At 40.9% G+C, this 17,581-nt stretch overlaps 1 protein-coding gene across 1 annotated transcript in view; it reads left to right on the top strand.

Moving 5' to 3' along the window:
• LOC140106593 (alpha-2-macroglobulin-like) overlaps positions 1-16,018 on the top strand; it is a 39,828-nt gene extending 23,810 nt beyond the window's left edge. Inside the window, exons 19-36 of the mRNA XM_072131110.1 lie at positions 105-330; positions 1,476-1,602; positions 1,803-1,924; positions 2,490-2,547; positions 2,702-2,785; positions 4,239-4,415; positions 4,773-4,854; positions 5,556-5,712; positions 6,827-6,901; positions 7,442-7,604; positions 8,011-8,216; positions 9,796-10,011; positions 11,728-11,855; positions 13,039-13,129; positions 13,940-14,008; positions 14,204-14,306; positions 14,682-14,723; positions 15,893-16,018. Coding sequence (XP_071987211.1) covers positions 105-330; positions 1,476-1,602; positions 1,803-1,924; positions 2,490-2,547; positions 2,702-2,785; positions 4,239-4,415; positions 4,773-4,854; positions 5,556-5,712; positions 6,827-6,901; positions 7,442-7,604; positions 8,011-8,216; positions 9,796-10,011; positions 11,728-11,855; positions 13,039-13,129; positions 13,940-14,008; positions 14,204-14,306; positions 14,682-14,723; positions 15,893-15,915 — 2,149 coding nt within the window. The 3' untranslated portion in view covers positions 15,916-16,018. The remainder of the gene's footprint in view (positions 1-104; positions 331-1,475; positions 1,603-1,802; positions 1,925-2,489; positions 2,548-2,701; positions 2,786-4,238; positions 4,416-4,772; positions 4,855-5,555; positions 5,713-6,826; positions 6,902-7,441; positions 7,605-8,010; positions 8,217-9,795; positions 10,012-11,727; positions 11,856-13,038; positions 13,130-13,939; positions 14,009-14,203; positions 14,307-14,681; positions 14,724-15,892) is intronic.
• The last annotated feature ends 1,563 nt before the right edge of the window (positions 16,019-17,581 follow it).

The raw sequence follows: 17,581 nt of genomic DNA, 5'->3' as shown, positions 1-17,581 counted from the left end.
TGTCTTTCACTGTCTCTGCCTGTCTTTCACTGTCTCTGGCTGTCTTTCACTGTCTCTGGCTGTCTTTCACTGTCTCTAAATCTGTGTTTTCTTGTTTTATCTAGAGATTCTGGCATTGCTGAAATCCATCATAAGGCTCCGGATACAATCACTGACTGGACTGCAGGAGCCGTATGTATGGGACCCAGTGGATTCGGGATGTCTCCATCCTCGTCCCTTAGAGTTTTCCAGCCGTTCTTTGTGGATCTTACCCTCCCGTATTCTGTGGTCAGAGGAGAGACATTTACCCTCAAAGCCTCCGTCTTTAACTACCTGAAACAATGTATCAAGGTAAAGAACACAAGCAGAAGGATCATAATTTTGTCTTTTCAAACTGTAAAAATTTAAGGCGTTGTCCAGTTCTAACTACATTGTTCCCCTAAACTTGGTATAGATAATTTAGCTAACTCAGCACCCCTCAATGTGGCAGTGGTGCTCCTTTTAGATTGTATGCCATTGACAATAGCGGTCATTTATTATTGGGTTTTCACCAGTTTTTTGAAAGCCACATTCATCTTTCTTTGTTGCCGCCCCATGTATGTTATGTTTATTATAGGTCAGTGACACAATTTAGCTCCTTTTTTTTTTTTTACTCTCGCTCCACTTGTTGGGTGTAGCTTTTGAATCGCGAAACTTCTTCTTTTAGTTTCCCAACACTTTTTTTTTGGTGCATAACAAGACAAAAAAAAGTGAGTTCTGAACCCATTCACGGATGTGGTTTGACATTTCCTATGCTTATATGTTCTTTCTATGTTTCAACTACAAAAATAATAAGTGCCCCTCATTGTGTCCATCTGTCACATGCCCTGTTTGAAACTCAGTCCAGTGAATATGGCTGAGCTGTAGAATGAAGAAACAAGACTGTGTCCTTGGATACGACCACCTATGCTGGAGTGATTGCACAAGAAAGTTTCTGAATATTTCATGTCTGAGGAGTTACTGCAGGCCCCACAGCCGTCCTGTGGTAATGAACGCTAAATCCACGTGGTCAGGCAGAACTCAATAGCGCATGTCTAGCCACTGCTTCCAAAATGTGAGGTGGTCGTATCAGAGGAAGCGATCTCCTTTCTAAGGGACAACATGGCTACATTTATGAGGAATTATCTTCACACAGGAACATTTTTTTTAATAACATCCAATTGAAGAAATGTTTACTTATGTAAAATTAATTTAATTAAATGTGAATACCCAGATGGGAATACCCCTTTAATCCCATGTATTATGCTATTTTGGTAGTTTTTATGGTTAATTGTTATTAAACTATCCCCCAAAGCCGATAGAAAAGAGCTACTAAATCCTATGGACCCAATTTAGATCAGTCTGTCAATAGTCTAATAATCTGGTCTACGAGAGCATCAATCTAATGTTTATAGAATTGTCCCTTCATAAGGGATCAATAATTCATGAATAGAAATATGTATATTTTGTACTTCCAGGTACGGACCACCCTGCAGACCACTGAGGAGTTAGAGGAGCAGCCGTGTGATCACTGTCAGTACAGCAGCTGTATCTGCGCCGATGAGAGCAAAACCTTCTACTGGAACCTGAAAGCCGCCAAACTGGGTATGATGGGAGTGGGGGAAAGGCGTCCTATAGCTGTGATACAGCAAGTGCAATGTACTGTATTTCTTCTTCCTATATCCCCAAAATAACATTATCATCACAGGATATTATAATTACATTTTCTTTAACATTTTGATTCTAACATTCAGGATCTGCTTTTTATTTCATATAAACCCGGTGTTTTCTATATCCCTTTCCAGGAGAAGTAAATATCACTGTAAAGACAGAAACATTGGACACCAAAGAACTTTGTGGGAATGAGATTCCGGTGGTTCCTAAGCAGCGGCAAACTGACACCATTGTAAAGTCGGTGCTTGTGCAGGTGAGTGGGGGATAAGGGGGTTCCAAAAAATTCAAAAAAGCTGAAAACCTTTTTTACCTTTTCCAATCTGAATAAGTTAGAATATAAAAAAAAATTTAAAAAATTTAACGTACTCTATAGATATTAATCAAGACTTAAAGAAAACCTAATGGTTCCCATAGCCTACGCTATGGTGATTTGATAAATTCTGAATACTGGCACTAGTTTATGAACTTTTTCATTACCTGGCTCCCTGTCAGCAGCATGTGGTGAGTCCCAGGAGAAGGAACAGCTGCAGCCTGTGTGTACCTGTGTCAGTCTCCTCTCCTACTCCCCTCCTTATGCAGCTCCCTCCGCCCCTCTCCACTCCCCACTTCCTGTCATGTGCATTCACTTCATACTCCCCCCCCCCACTATATCCACTTGACGTGGGCACAGTTCTGGGATGTATATCAGGAATTGCACCTATTTCAGTGCTTGTATGCTAGAAAACTGCCCCCATCTTTTTTAATTGCAGCGCAAATATGAATGTGAATTAATTAATTGATCTTTGAAAATATATTTCACATTTCATTGGTATTTTTAGCCTGGAGGTGTTCTGGTGGAAAAATCCCACAGCTCGCTGATCTGCATAAAAGAGGGAGGTAAGTGACATTACATCAGTGGTGAACCTGTGAGGGGGTGCGCAAAATGTACAATGTCTAAGGTGATGTTACTACCCTTTGAAAAAAATTTAAATTGTAATTACTTTTTTTTTGTTTGCGATTATTTATATATTTTTTTGCTATTATATTTTAGGCCAATCTGTAGTAGAATTGATTTCTCTGAAGATTCCTGATAATATTCTGAAGGATTCTGCAAGAGCTGATATTACACTGCAGGGTAAGGACTCCTCCGGATATCTGCACCACCATTGGAAGTTATTTATTTATCCCCCAATTTTTTTTATCATCTATCATCTCCTTTTATATTTATTATAACCCATTACAGGCGGTCCCCTACTTAAGGACACCCGACTTACAGACAACCCATAGTTACAGACAGGCCCCTCTGACCTCTGCTGAAGCTCTCTGGATGTTACTATAGTCCCAGACTGCAATAATCAGCTGTAAGGTGTCTGTAATGAAGCTTTATTGATAATCCTTGGTCCCATTACAGCAAAAAATGTTTAAACTCCAATTGTCACTGGGACCAAATTTTTTTTTTTTTGTCTGAATCTACAATTATAAAATATAAAATTTTGACTTGCATACAAATTCAACTTAAGAACAAACCTCCGGACCATATCTTGTACGTAACCCGGGGACTGCCTGTAATAAAAAGCTCCATTACTGTAAAAATCAGAAGATGAGGAAGACAATGGGCAGATTTATCAATCTTATTATGACAGAAGTTTGTCATAAATTGCACCAAAAAAATGTTCTATAACACCTTGTATAACATGAAGAGTTTTAGACACTTTTGAGATGGCTGTGCCAAAAGGGGCGTATCCTCAGTTTAAAAAAGCCGTGTCGCTTCTTCAATCTCCCCTTTCACAGTTGCTCTCGGTATCTTCCTGAGGTCGTCAGCTGTAAAATCGGGGAGGCGCTGATATGAAGTGGCTGCTATGTGCCGCTTAATGACGACCGGGCTCCGGAGATACAGGCTTACACGTCCAACTCCATGCGCGGCAAGACACACACACACCCTTCCCGCCGAAGGGGTATTTAAATACAGGCAGGAGGATGGGTGGAGGAGCTGCCACCCATTTGGATGGAAATTGGCAGGTTTCTGAACATATTTGAAAGTCAACATCCACATCTCATGGGCACAGCCATACAGAACCTTGACCATCTCCTGGCCATGCCATATGGATGTGGGGAACGATCGGTGCCGAGACTGCTCGTGGTTGTTAAATAGTGTGGTATAAGCTTCGGTCACCCATCCCTGAACTTAATTTTGCCTGAACTCTAACATCAAAATTATGTTCAGAGTCTTGTCCAGGGACCCAAACTGGAGCCCTGCAAACCCCACTATCCATCATATGACAGGAACTACACTATATAGTCTAACTCTGCATTGTCTTACCTTAAGGCTACATTCAGTTGCCCGCCGTAGAGGTTAGAGGAGGACATGTCCTATCTTTTCAAGGGGTACGGAGCGGTACGGTGCCGCACGTGTGCCGTGCGCCCATTTCCCTATATGTGAGACTTATATTTGGCATGTATACGTCGGCCATATCTACACCCCCACGGCCGTCTGAATGTAGCCTAAGACTTTTCATAAATGTTCCCCAATATTTATAACACATTCAATGTTTTTTATTATGAATTTACGAAATGTTCTTGCACTTTAGGAGATCTCATGGGCACAGCCATGCAGAACCTTGACCGTCTCCTGGCCATGCCATATGGATGTGGCGAACAGAACATGGTTCTCTTTGTTCCTAATATCTTCATCCTTCAGTATCTGGAGAAGACTCATCAACTGAACAGTGAAATCCAGAGCAAAGCCAAGAAATTCCTGGAGAGTGGTGAGAAATTCTACATTACATACCATTTCCATTTATTTAGCCACGAGTGGTTCAAGGCCTTCAAGGACTCGATTGGTTTCTGGTATCACATGGTAGACATATAACCTGCATATAGTGAAGAAAACAGTGATTTTTTTTTTAAGGTAGTATGGTAAGTCCATATTACCGGCGGCGATATGCTAAAAGGGGTCCACAATATTCCACCAAAGGTGGGGACTTCATCCCTCCTTGTGGTAGATGTGGTCCTGGATAGCATTAAAATCTTCTTTATTGATAGCATACGCAGTAAAAGCCCTACTTGAGCAACATCGACTATAGGCAGTCTTAGTGATAGACAACTACTTCTTCTTCTCACAGGATACCAGCGTCAGCTTACATACAAACATGATGATGGATCATACAGCGCTTTCGGAAAGAGTGACAAAGAGGGAAACACCTGGTTTGTGAATTTTGTTTTACTATTGGCATGTTTGGAAGCATTAGAACAGTGATGGCGAACCTATGGCACGGGTGCCAGAGGTGGCACTCGGAGTCCTTTCTGTGGGCACCCAGGCCTTCACCCCAACACAGAGTTTGCCAGATAGGACTCAAGGCTTTCTCCTGTGATCCAATACAGGACGTGCCAAGCTCAGCGCTATTTGGTTGCCAGGACTACAGGAGGATCAATAAGGTGTGGATAGAGATAGATTGTCATTGGACATCCTGTTCTGGGTCCCCTGATCCTTCTTCTTCAGAGAACCCTGGAGGGAAGATACAATCCAAATTTCTCCATCTTCTGCAGGGATCAATAAGTTACTGCTTAAATTATCATGTTGGCTCTTTGCAACATATAAGTGGGTTTTGGTTGTAGCTTGGGCACTTCATCTCCAAAAGGTTCGCCATCACTGCATTAGAATATCTGGAACATGTGTATCCTAATTGATTTTTATTGGTTTACACTATTTATAAGAACAAAGTTTACATACACCCATGATAGACCCATGAAACTAATCTCCAATCTGAGATCTGGTGGGACCAATTGGGTGAGGGAAACTTTTTTTTCTCCGTCTAGATTCCAAGGTCTCTTTACCAATCTAGGGAATTGAAAGGTTGTTATTGGAGCTAGCTAAATATAATTATTATTTGAATATTTTTCTACAGGTTGACTGGATTTGTAGTGAAGGCTTTCAACAAAGCCAGACCTTACATCTTCATAGATGAAACTCACCTCAATCACTCTTTCTCGTGGCTGAAGAACAATCAGGAAGACAATGGATCTTTCCGAAGCGTCGGGAAGTTGTTCAATAATGCCATGAAGGTACTGCAGAAACACATATAGGAGACACCTTCATTCTATGCGGATATTGAAAAATTGGTGCAACCTTTTCCTTATCAAGACTTGTGCATGGATACATCATTTGGCAAGGAGAAAAGTAGCACCTAGTGGTCAACCAGACATTGGCTGTGCAAAAACTGTTTGCTGGGCATAAGTATTTTCCCAAACAAATATGTCATGAAAGCTGATAGATCCTTTGGAACTTTAGTGACCAAAAGGCCATATCTTGGTGGTGTTTGCATTCTTTTCCTCCTACATTTGGCCAAGATTTATACAAAGATGGCTCCTGCTCCTGAGACATCTTTCAACCCTAGCTTCTGTAGCCATCCCCAATAATTATACCAATGGAAATTTAGACCCAGAGTGTGTGTGTATATAATCTCAGACTGTATGAAAATATTTATATAGACCAAATCCCATAAATATTGGTGTGCTCACCCTAAATACAGGAAATTAACACCCTCCCATATGATCCATATTAGGTAAAATACATTTTTTTAACATTTGGGTTTCAGTTCCATTCTCTGTTCAAAAGGTACTTGGTTCACTTTCTGTTTTGTACTAGTCTGGATGCTGCTAAGCTAGATGTCTCCATTCACATACTTCACTTGCTAGTCTGTTTTCTATTTGGTCTAAATGACAAGGGGTCAGCCCAATTTCTCTCTGTATCGGGACTCTGACATCCTTAATAGTGGTAGTCTTCTCTTGCTGTTTTGCCTTGATTTTCTGTTCTGCTAAGTCTTATTTGTTTTCGCTCACATTAGTATAACTTTCCTCTTGTATTTTGTCCAGTTTTTTACTTTATGTTGCACTGTGGTGAAGGAATAGAACATCACCCAGTTGGCATCTACCATCTAGGGTAGGATCAGCAAGTTGGTAGGGACAGTTACAGTATCTGTAATGGAATTCCTGCATCTGTTGGTAAGATGACTACCTTTGTAGTATAACCAAATAACACAAATATTTTGGTAAAATAAAATGGATAAAAAAGATTGTTTGGATATTTGTTCAACTAGTACCGGTATTAAATAATTAATATAACATGATATATAACTTTAAAGCCAAAATATTAAACTGGTCACTTTTCATTTTTTAGGGAGGAGTGGATGATGACATTTCTCTCTCTGCTTATATAACTATTTGCCTTCTGGAGTCCGGGATATCGCCGCACGTAAGATATTAACTTTTGCATAGAAAATTTCCAACCAGATGAGTATTGTAACACTTTTGAGACCATTTGATGCATTCATAGCCTGGATCTATGAGTAAATGTTTATCATGATGGATTTATATGGTAGATTTAAATGGTAGCTGAGCACAATCCCACAAGTTTTAGTTGTTTTGATTCTGGGTTCGGCTCAAAAATCCCAAAAATAACACCCATGCTGGCACTGATCATGGGTTCTATTTTTTAAAATGCTCCCAACAGAGCCAACGGGGGTTTCTAAATGAATGAGGAGCAGAGCGCTGTTATTTTGGGGATGGTCGTCACTCCCTTATGATGTCTTGTGCTCCCCAAAATGGTGCCAAACATTTATTTAAATACCCCTGGCATTTTGCTGGTGTTAGTGATCATGGGTATCTACTTACAGATTTTTGGGTCCAGTTCTGAGACCTGAAGCCAAACATAATTTTTATACGGTCCACTCATCAACAATGACTAGGTTTTATTGTAATTATACCCCCAATTTTTTCCTCTTTTTCATTTTAGGAACCATTCATGAGTAATGCTCTGTCCTATCTGAAGAAGGTCTCTGAGGATGTCAGTAACGTATACACCCAGGCTCTGCTGGCTTACGCCTTGACATTGTCTGGAGACACTGAACTCAGGCAAAATATGTTGGAAAAATTAGATGCAAAAGCAGTAAAAGGAGGTGAGACAATTTTTGGCATCATGGATGATTTTTACTTGACTGTAAAAGAGAAGGTTATTGATTATTGATTGAAGTCAATAACTTAATATAGTAATATATGGTATATATGAAGCTATATGACTTATGTATATAAGTCTTGGGATTTAAATTTGTAGTACCGGTGAATCGGTGATGCCGATCATGTCCATGGAGTTGTCAGGTTTTCAATTCAAAATCTGAAGGGTATGAAATTATTTAAGAAAATATCAAAGGGAAATTTTAAATGTTGCTTATTATAGATTTATTTTTTTAAAAAAACCCTCACCCAGATCTTTGGGAATAATCACGCTGTGTACAATTCAATTACATAGAATTTTCGGTATATGATTTGCATTAGAATTCCTCAAATTATTTTCCTCCCCTACAGATGGACAGCTGCACTTGGAGAGGGCTGCTCCTCCACCTCCTGCCGACTCTTACTGGTACCGAGCTCCATCAGCAGAGGTGGAGTTGAACTCCTATTGGCTCCTGGCTCTTCTGTCTGGTCCAAACCCAGATATAGGCAAAGCTTCACCCATTGTGAACTGGTTGAGCAAGCAGCAAAATCCAAATGGCGGATTCTCTTCTACTCAGGTAACACATCGATTCTAAACAATACTTACTGGTACTAGGGCTTATAAACAGCTGAACGTGCCCTCAATTTCTGCGCAGCTTTTTAAAGAACAAAGCCCAATAGACATGAAATATATTTCAGGCAATACCTGCACTGCCAACCTCTACCATATTTTAATACATTCCACATAAACATTTACCCTGGTAATAGGTAATAGGTTTTAAATCCATGTTTACTTCTGCAATACCCCCCACTGGGGCCTTGCCTTTCTTCGGTGGTTTTAGACAGCCGGGGCCCAGAATACCAGAGTGGCTGGCAGGCAGGTCTCCAGCAAGGGTGTGTACAAAAAAACTAAAAGGAAGAGTCTCATGCAAGAGATTTCTCTCTGGGGTAACCCCAGCAACAGCAGGTGCAGCAGGCTCGAAAGCTGGTAGGAGATAGCTGGCCTGCTGGAAGGGCTGCTCACAGCCTGGTAGTATACTCAGGCTGGGCTGGTAGATGGAGCCAAGTCCGGACAGTGGACCTTTGCCCTGGGGCTTAATCTCCTGACTTGCCCAAGGCACCTCTTCTTTCTGTTAGTGTGTCTAGATGGCAGCTCTGCAGGAGCTGCAGACTGGACCTGGTTCTCACTCTGCTGGCTAAGATCCAAGACCATGAGGTCTGACTTTGCAGGACTGACAATGAGGTCTAAGACCATGTGCTCCCGCCCACCGGGGGTTTTTATATTCCCCTGGTCATGTGGCAGCATCCTCCAACCAGCTTTTAGCTTGCTTTACAGTAATACAAATGATATAATTGGTTATAAACATTTCACATGTTAACTCATGTTTTACCAGACAGCGGTTTCAACTGCAATTACGAAGTTCTCCACTTTTAGAGAGATGGCCAGTCTCCCTAATAGCTCCTGACATTTAGAGGGCGCCATTCGCAACAACTACCTGCTCTATGCATCGGCAGCGTTGTTGCACTTCAATTGATAGAATAATTAAAAGGCAATTTCCAGACGCCTGGTACTGGCCATGACTTATCTTCTGTGTCATTTATCTTATGATCTGTTGGCAACAGGGTGGTACAACTATCTAATGGGGAAACCCATAATGTATGAGGGTTACAAATATACCTCACCTCTAACCTCATCAATGTATCTCCTTAATTGAGGAGAAGATCAGTCTTGGGCCTCAGCAACATGGTATCTACCTACAGGGTAAGTAATATCCTTCTGGTTGGTTGGTCCAACTGAACTTCGGAAGCATAGTGCAGTGCAATAAGAAGTGTTGCGTGCGCCAGAAATGTGTCTTGGACACTTTTTGAATACACGTGCAAGCACTTTACACATGAAAGAATGTGCAAAGTCTGACATAAAGCTGCCACAGGGGCTTTAGTAAATCTGGGCCACTGTTTAAATTCCCAAAGGAACTGACGAAGGTGATGCCTTCTACACATAAACATGTGATGTATTGACATCAGGAGGTCCCCCATCCCCCATGGCTACGACCTCTGACAATTCTATATGATATTTTAGAAATGTTAATGAATGTTAGCTTCACATTTATACGTCTATATTACTTAAAGTTACTTTACAAGTTTTGCCTTTTGCAGGACACAGTGGTGGCTCTCCAGGCTTTGGCCAGGTATGCAGAGCTGACATTTTCTGACAAAGGAGATGTGACTGTAGTAGTCACTTCTACATCAGGATTCCATGAGCAGTTCCATGTGGACAAGAATAACCGTCTCCTACTCCAGAGGGCATCACTATCCAAAATCCCAGAAGACTACACTGTGACAGCAACAGGCGCTGGTTGTGTCTTCTTTCAGGTGAGCAGAAACATATTCATTCATCTTGGTTGAAATGAAACCATTAGAAGAAATCTGTCTGACCATCACTATTTATCAACTTATCTGATGTACTTCATAATTTAAGAGTCTGCACTTCTCATTCTGGAGGATCCAAACCCGGGATTATTGATTTATGGACAATATTTGAGAGATCAATGGCTTGGTATCTACTTCTTAAAGATTGCCAAATGAACAAACTTTAGGCACACAAAAACATTAGATTTCTATCATCTATATTTGTGTTAATTTAAAATGACCAAGTCGGCAAAGTTTAACCATAAGTATAAAACCTAACATTTTATTTCCTCAATTAAAAAAGCTGACAAAAACAAGAACCAATAGGCACCTCACGATAGGTAGCTTTGGTTATCCGTGCACCTTACCATGAGACAAGATGACATCAGGTAGGAGAGGTTCGGCAGGGCTAAATGGAGGGAGATGTAGATAGCGATCTCTATTATGCCCTAATACTCGAGGAAAATTGGAGGTCCTTATCTGACCCTTGACTAGCGTGTTGAGAGCCCCTTATACTTGACTCATACCCACGATAGGTCCCAATCTGTGCCCTGATAAGCTTCATTGGGCTGGGCAATTATTGGTGCTTTCTGTATTAATCTAAAACATGCAAAGTTTTCCAGGATGGGATAAGGAAAACCACACCTCTTTTAGCTCCCTTGTAAGGCAGCTCCCTTGACATCAAGCATGACCTACAAGAAGCCTTATGACATGATACAGGTTTAAAACCAAACGAGTATATCTATTCCAGAAAGAACAGAGTCCCGACTGTAGACAGCGCTTTTTCTACTTGGTTGAGTCTCCTCAGTACAGTGTAGGGATCTGGTTTGGCTGAGTGAGAGGCTTGGGTCTAGGGTCGGAAATTAAGAGTTCTCCCTATGGAGACTGCCAATTGAGGCCACCATGTTGGCGTGTGGAGTCTTCTAGCCATGGATCCTATTTTCCCAGAATCATTCCAGTGGAGCATCCATGGCTATAAGACTCCACACACCAACATGGTGGCCTTAATTGGTACTCTCCGTAATAAGAACTTACTTCCCGACTTTAATCTAAAATAACTTTTAAAAATTTGTCTCGTTCTCCACACTTGTTGCAGAACTTGAGACCTGTTTGATGTGCAAGGAAATTCCAAACTCAATTGATGGAACATTTGTATAACATATGATGTCCCCTATCGATAGCAATAGCAGGATGGAATTGTCCGGTGAACACTTTACCGTTCCGTAGCCGCAAATACATGGCCTTATTTATGGCTGAGCATCATTGTTTTCAATGGAGATAGAAGGGGTCACCCCTTCTTCTCTCCCTCGCGGCTCATGTATGCACATATGGCCATACGTTCATGTAAATGCAGCCTAAAAGTGTAATGTGCAGAGACATGAACCACCCTGGATGTGCCTTATATTTTGTAGACCATATGAGTTCCTCATGAGCTTGACATGACGAAAAAAAAAAAAATCCTCGAGTAGTGTATGAAATTAAGTGGAAGTGTGAACTATCTACTGAAAATCTAATATATGAAGCTCAGGGAACTTCATACATTAGGATTTGAATACTGAATCCAAAAAGTCTCAGACAGCAGTACAAGAGCACGATAGATCTCACCGATGTGCTTTATATGACATATTGTACCATAGACCTGCTCATTTTTTTATGGTAAATCACTTCTCTATCTCACAGGCGGTTCTGAAGTATAATGTTCCTCCCCCAAAAGATGAGGCCCCTTTCTCATTGAGTGTAAAATCGTCTTCGAGAAAAGAATGTGTGGAGGATTCTGTGGCCAAATTTGAGATTCTCATCACCGCTGCGTGAGTTTTCTGTTGAATTACTCTTGTATCTTTCATACCAAACATATGATAATTTCTGAAACTAGTAATGCAGAATATTTGGTATAACTGACCCGGTACAAGACCATGGATAGTAAATAGGTTGCACAAATGATATAAACCTCAAACCTCTGGATTCTTCTAGGAGGAGGTAAAATTCTTGACTGTTTCACCTACTTTTCTCCAACCCTTTCTCCGAAGCATATGATTTTATAAGGGGTTAGCTGTGGTGGTTTTCTTCGAAATTACTTCTTCTCTTTTTGTTTTTCTATTTGATTGGGATGTCCACACATTTTCATAGATACATCAGCAACTTATGTCATGAATAGGGATGATCGGTTTGGAAGCGACCCACGCGACCCGGACATATTGCTGGATTGGCTGTCGAACACCTAATCAGGCAAATTAATGCCCCTAGCAAGTAGCCATGGCTATGATTGTCTGGGGGTGACCCCTTGGCCAATCACAGCCATGGCTAATAGCTGGGGTATTAATTTGCCTGATTGATCATTCGACACAACCGAACCTGCACGGATAGTTTGGGACTGCTCATTTCTTCAGAAAGCAACTCTTGTTCTCATTCTTCATTTTTCTCATTGCTTTCTGTGGGGTCTCTTTTTGTCTTAAAGGGCACTTAATAATAATAATAATAATAATAATAGTAATTCCTTTATTTATGTAGCACACAGCTCTTGCCAAATCGGTCCCTGTCCCCAATGGGGCTCACAATCTAATCAACCTACCAGTATGTTTTTGGAGTGTGGGAGGAAACTGGAGGAAACACATAGAGAAAATACAAACTCTTTGCAGATGTTGACACTGGGACTTGAACCAATATCCCCAGCAATGCAAGGCTGTAATGCTAACCACTCAGCCCCCGTGCCGCCTCACATCTTTTTGTACCCCCATTCTACTTGCCCGAAGCGCACCAGTACTGATCCGTCTCCTTTGTTATATGAACCATCATGTCTAATAATGCAGAGGCTAGTATTACCCATTTCCTCTCTGTCTTCAGACTTGGTAACTGGGTCTGAATCTCCTCCTCAGCAGGAAAGACCACACCACTAATATCACACACAATAGCACAGAATCCTTAGCAGACAAGTAAATGTTGTCCATTTGAAGAGTATATTTGAAATTGAAGCAACATGTGTATTTTTTTCAGATATACCGGTAAACGAGAGAAATCCAACATGGCCGTTATTGTAGCCAAGATGTTGTCTGGTTTTATTCCAGTGAAGAGCACAGTAAGGAAAGTAAGTGGTAGAAAGCAACAATTTAGAAAATGGACAATAGTTATTTTGTTGTGCTGTGATGTACCAAACATCAGTCTTAAAGGGAACCTGTCATCACATTTTTCACAAATAAAGCTAGTGGCAGGTTCCCATAGATCCCTGGTAACTAATGAACATCCTTTTAGCTAAAAGATATTCCCCTTAGATTCCCATATATTCAGCTTTATCATTTTACCTGGTATCCATGTCTATAGTGAGTCGATGTGGGCGTGGCCTCCTCTGCTGAATCCAGCAGCTCCCCCCCCTTGCGATCTCTGCTTGCAGCAGTAATGTGATTTGACCAGGGTGACATCATCACAGGTCCTTTAGCCTTCTAACATTAGCAAACTGTATACCAAGCATAGATCTGATAAAATCACAGCATATCATATCACATGAAATCACAGCAGCCTGCGTGGAGAGGAGTAGAAGTCCCTGCAGGCATGCTGTGATTGTTTCATATGGTCAGATATGTGCATGCAGTACAACTTTCTAATGTTAAGAGGCTAAAGGACCTGTGATGACATCACACTGGTCACATGCCAATAGGTCACGCCCCCTCATCTCACAGTATAGATCCCTAGATACTAAGCAAGTTTACAACTCTGATTTTATGGGGATGTGAGTGAAACCATTTTTGGCTACAATAAAGGGGTTCAGTTAGTTACTAGGGCTGTATAGGAACCTGCCATTACCTGTATTTGTGAAAATTGTGGTGGCAGGTTCCCTTTAATATATTTCTCCCAATGTTTTTCTTGAAGTTCGGATTTTACACCAATTTTTTTTTCACAGTTGGAGAAGGACAAGTTAATACAGAGAAGTGACATTGAGACGGACCTGGTGACTTTGTACCTGGACCAGGTTATTATTATAACTTCTATGTTGGTTTCGCATTATGATTACTTCTAAGAACATCGGATTCCTCAATATTACTCAATTTTAACTTGCTTTTATTGAAGCTTTTTTCCATGTGGATCTGTGTCCATGATTCCATCTCTGAATCATGGACACTTCCAAATCAGAAGTTTTATACATGACAATATTATCTCCCTGTAGATTGATCACAGCCATATTAACCTCTCCTTCATGGTGGAACAGGACGTTGTGGTGAAGGACCTAAAACCGGCAACAGTAGAAGTGTATGACTACTATGAGACACGTAAGTCTGTTAATGCTGAGCACTTCCTGAGCCAGTGCTTATAACGTATGGATGGGGTTATCTGCCGCCTTCTGGATACACACTTTAATAAACTCAGTTGACTAGATGGATCTGTTGGACATGGTGCACGCAGCTACACAATTCTTCACACAGAAAGGGGCGTTGCGGTCTGTATTCAGAAGTCCGACAAAAATTTCACTCTTCTTTTCAGAAAAAAACTGGTTCATATAATTTGTGCATACGGAGGGCGTGCCAGATTTGTGATGACCGTGCTCCAGTCTCCATGAATTTGGTGCACTCTGCACAATAGTGCACATAGTGCAGTTTGCCTTACTATTAGTAAAGAGTTTAATGTTAATGCTTTTTGTCTCCTAGATGAACGCGCCACCGTAGATTACAACCTCCCCTGTGGTTCTGGTAGGTGGATCTCACTTTGCTTAAAAATGATTTATCCTGTAATATCTTAGAAATTTGTGCTTATTGAGTTAAATTTTATTCACATAACGTTCCGTCCTGCATGTCCGTCCAGAGAGCGGGCACACATCGGCGCCCGCGAGAGGAGTAGGGGGTGAGCGCTGTTTGCCCCCGCGCCTCTCCCTAGAGATACATGGTGCACGGCGCTGTAATACGGGGAATGAAAGGACATGTCCTATCTTTTCGATTGGTACGAAACAGTGCCACACGTACCGCTCCGTACGGCTCCATGCGCCCATTGATGGTCAATGGAGGACGTATATACGACGTATATATACGGCGGCCGTATATATGTTCCCCAACGGACGTGTAAATGTAGCCTAAGGCAATGTCTCACACCCCGAGGAGTCGTAAAGAAGACCTCCAGTGGAAACACAACTTTCCATCCCTGACCCCTCACGTTCTGCATGTTGTTTATTCAGATATTCTAAATTTTGTTTCAAGAAATCTCTCTCTTGCTTTATCCTTTCTCACCAAAATCATTTTCTGCTTTTAACTTTTCAGTTTTCTTATCCATTTTTGTTATGTAAATTTTATAATACAGAGATACAAAGGACTTTTTGATTTTTATTCAAGTTCAGTCAAATTTTAACTTTTTTTTTATTACAGCCTTCACCATATGAGATGTTTATAGTTATATTTTAATAAAGTTTTATTTTATGTGAGGATACCTAACATGTTTAAATATTTTTAGATTTCTTTGACTTTTTTTTTAAACTTTTTAAAAAAATTAGTTTTTTGAAACTTAGGTGGTCTGATACAAAATACTGAATACAATTGTATTGCAGTATATTACTCATATACTGCTTTCATGCAGGGTGCACTAGAAGTTTTATGAAAGGCCTGAGATATACAGACCCTGATTTTCAGATTTTCCCTTCCTTTTTGTTTTGCTGTGAATCAAGATGTCTCAGTGCATCATCATATAACCTTTCTACTAGCTGGTAATGCAGTGTGATTTTCCTCACTATCTCCTCGCCTTCTCCTAAATAAGTTGATTTATCATAAGTATACAGTCAGGGAGACCAAGCGGTGATAACTGATATTTGTAGTGACCAATAATATCACCCGAGGCTATTTAACCCTTCTACTCTTATTTGTTTTCCCTACAGATAAGTCTGAAAATTCAAGATAAGACAGACCCATTGTGTATTCTGCATCAGACTACAACCCAACACTGGAAGATTAAAGTGCAATAAAACTACAATAATAACAATAAAAAGATAAATAACACAATAGATCTGTGTCTCACATCTTTGCTCACTAGCGGCATGTGACAGCTATTCAACCGGCTACGAGTAGCTTGTAGGTCCTCTGGCTCAACCCTGGTTATAGACCAATTCCTACATGCCATTCTTACCACATTGGGGGTCATTTACTTACCCGTCCGCTGGAGTTCACCGAAAGTGAATTTTCCGACAATAATGCCCTGTTCCGTGATTCACTAAGATCGTGCACCCGATATCCTGCATGTGCCGCTTCTCCGCTTAGGTTTGACGGAGTTCACCTTCTTCTTCCCGGTGCATGTAAGTGCTTGGGCTTGCGACACAATTTAAAAGTTAAATCCTGCGCTCAGTCCCAATCAGTCAGATCGTCCCCCGGAATCCCTCCATACACATATATAGACAATAAAGAAACATATACATACTACAACCACACACATAGACTCTATATACATTCCCATTACACTCTCATATGCATATATTATATCATACACCTTGTACATGTACAACACATATATTTTTGTACAATCCTCCGCCTCTACGTTCATCCACTCCACATTTAGGAAAAAAGGTGCAGTACCTTTCCAACCAGAGATTTTTGGTACTCACGGGGACAGTCCTTAGTCCATACCCAATGTCCTCAGCGTTGCATGCCTAGGGCATGAAAAATTCTCATACAGGGTAAGGTAGCTCGGCACGGCGTCCCTCCTGGGGATTCTCAAGGTAGCTCGTAGCTTCAGTGCTACTCCTAATTGTTCCCACCCAGGAACTTGTTCCTCCACTACTCGTTCCACTTTCTTCGTTCCTTCTTCTAATCACTATTAGATTTGGGAAGAGAAAGGAAAAAAACGATGGCGCAGTACTTTTTTGATCGTAAAAATAGTTTTAATGGAAATACTCACAAGAGTAAAGATTAAAAAGGCCTTATGGATAAAACAAACACGCTCGGTATACCGCCCGACTCCGAGTTTCGCCTGATATGGCTTCTTCCGGGGCCCCGAACGCCGTGCCGAGCTACCTTACCCTGTATGAGGATTTTTCATGCCCTAGGCATGCAACGCTGAGGACATTGGGTATGGACTAAGGACTGTCCCCGTGAGTATTAAAAATCTCTGGTTGGAAAGGTACTGCACCCTTTTTCCTAAATGGGAAGTGGATGAACGTAGAGGCGGAGGATTAATCAATTTTGTACTAACATTTACTGGTTATTTTTTGGATCTTTTTAACCTGTATCCTCCTTGCGCCGTTTTTTTCCATTCTTTTTTGCGAGTAAGGGTAAACTGAATATCGTTCTTCTACATATATTTTTGGATTGCAAACACACACATATTCCTGCTAAACATACAGGAATAAGAATGTATAAGAATATACATGTTACACAAATACATACATATATAGAGTACACAAAACTCATACCCATACAAAAACATCTACAATACTGAGACAGTCAGAGACACTCAGAGACAGTGAAAGTCTGAGACAGTCAGAGACACTCATAGACAGTGAATGTCTGAGACCGTCAGACAGAGGCACATAAAGGCAATCAGAGACACTCAGAGACAGTGAAAGTCTGAGACA

Source organism: Engystomops pustulosus, chromosome 11 (assembly GCF_040894005.1).
Source record: "Engystomops pustulosus chromosome 11, aEngPut4.maternal, whole genome shotgun sequence".
In the NCBI taxonomy this organism is placed as follows: Eukaryota; Metazoa; Chordata; class Amphibia; order Anura; family Leptodactylidae; genus Engystomops; species Engystomops pustulosus.
This window is presented reverse-complemented; position numbering and strand designations above follow the sequence as displayed.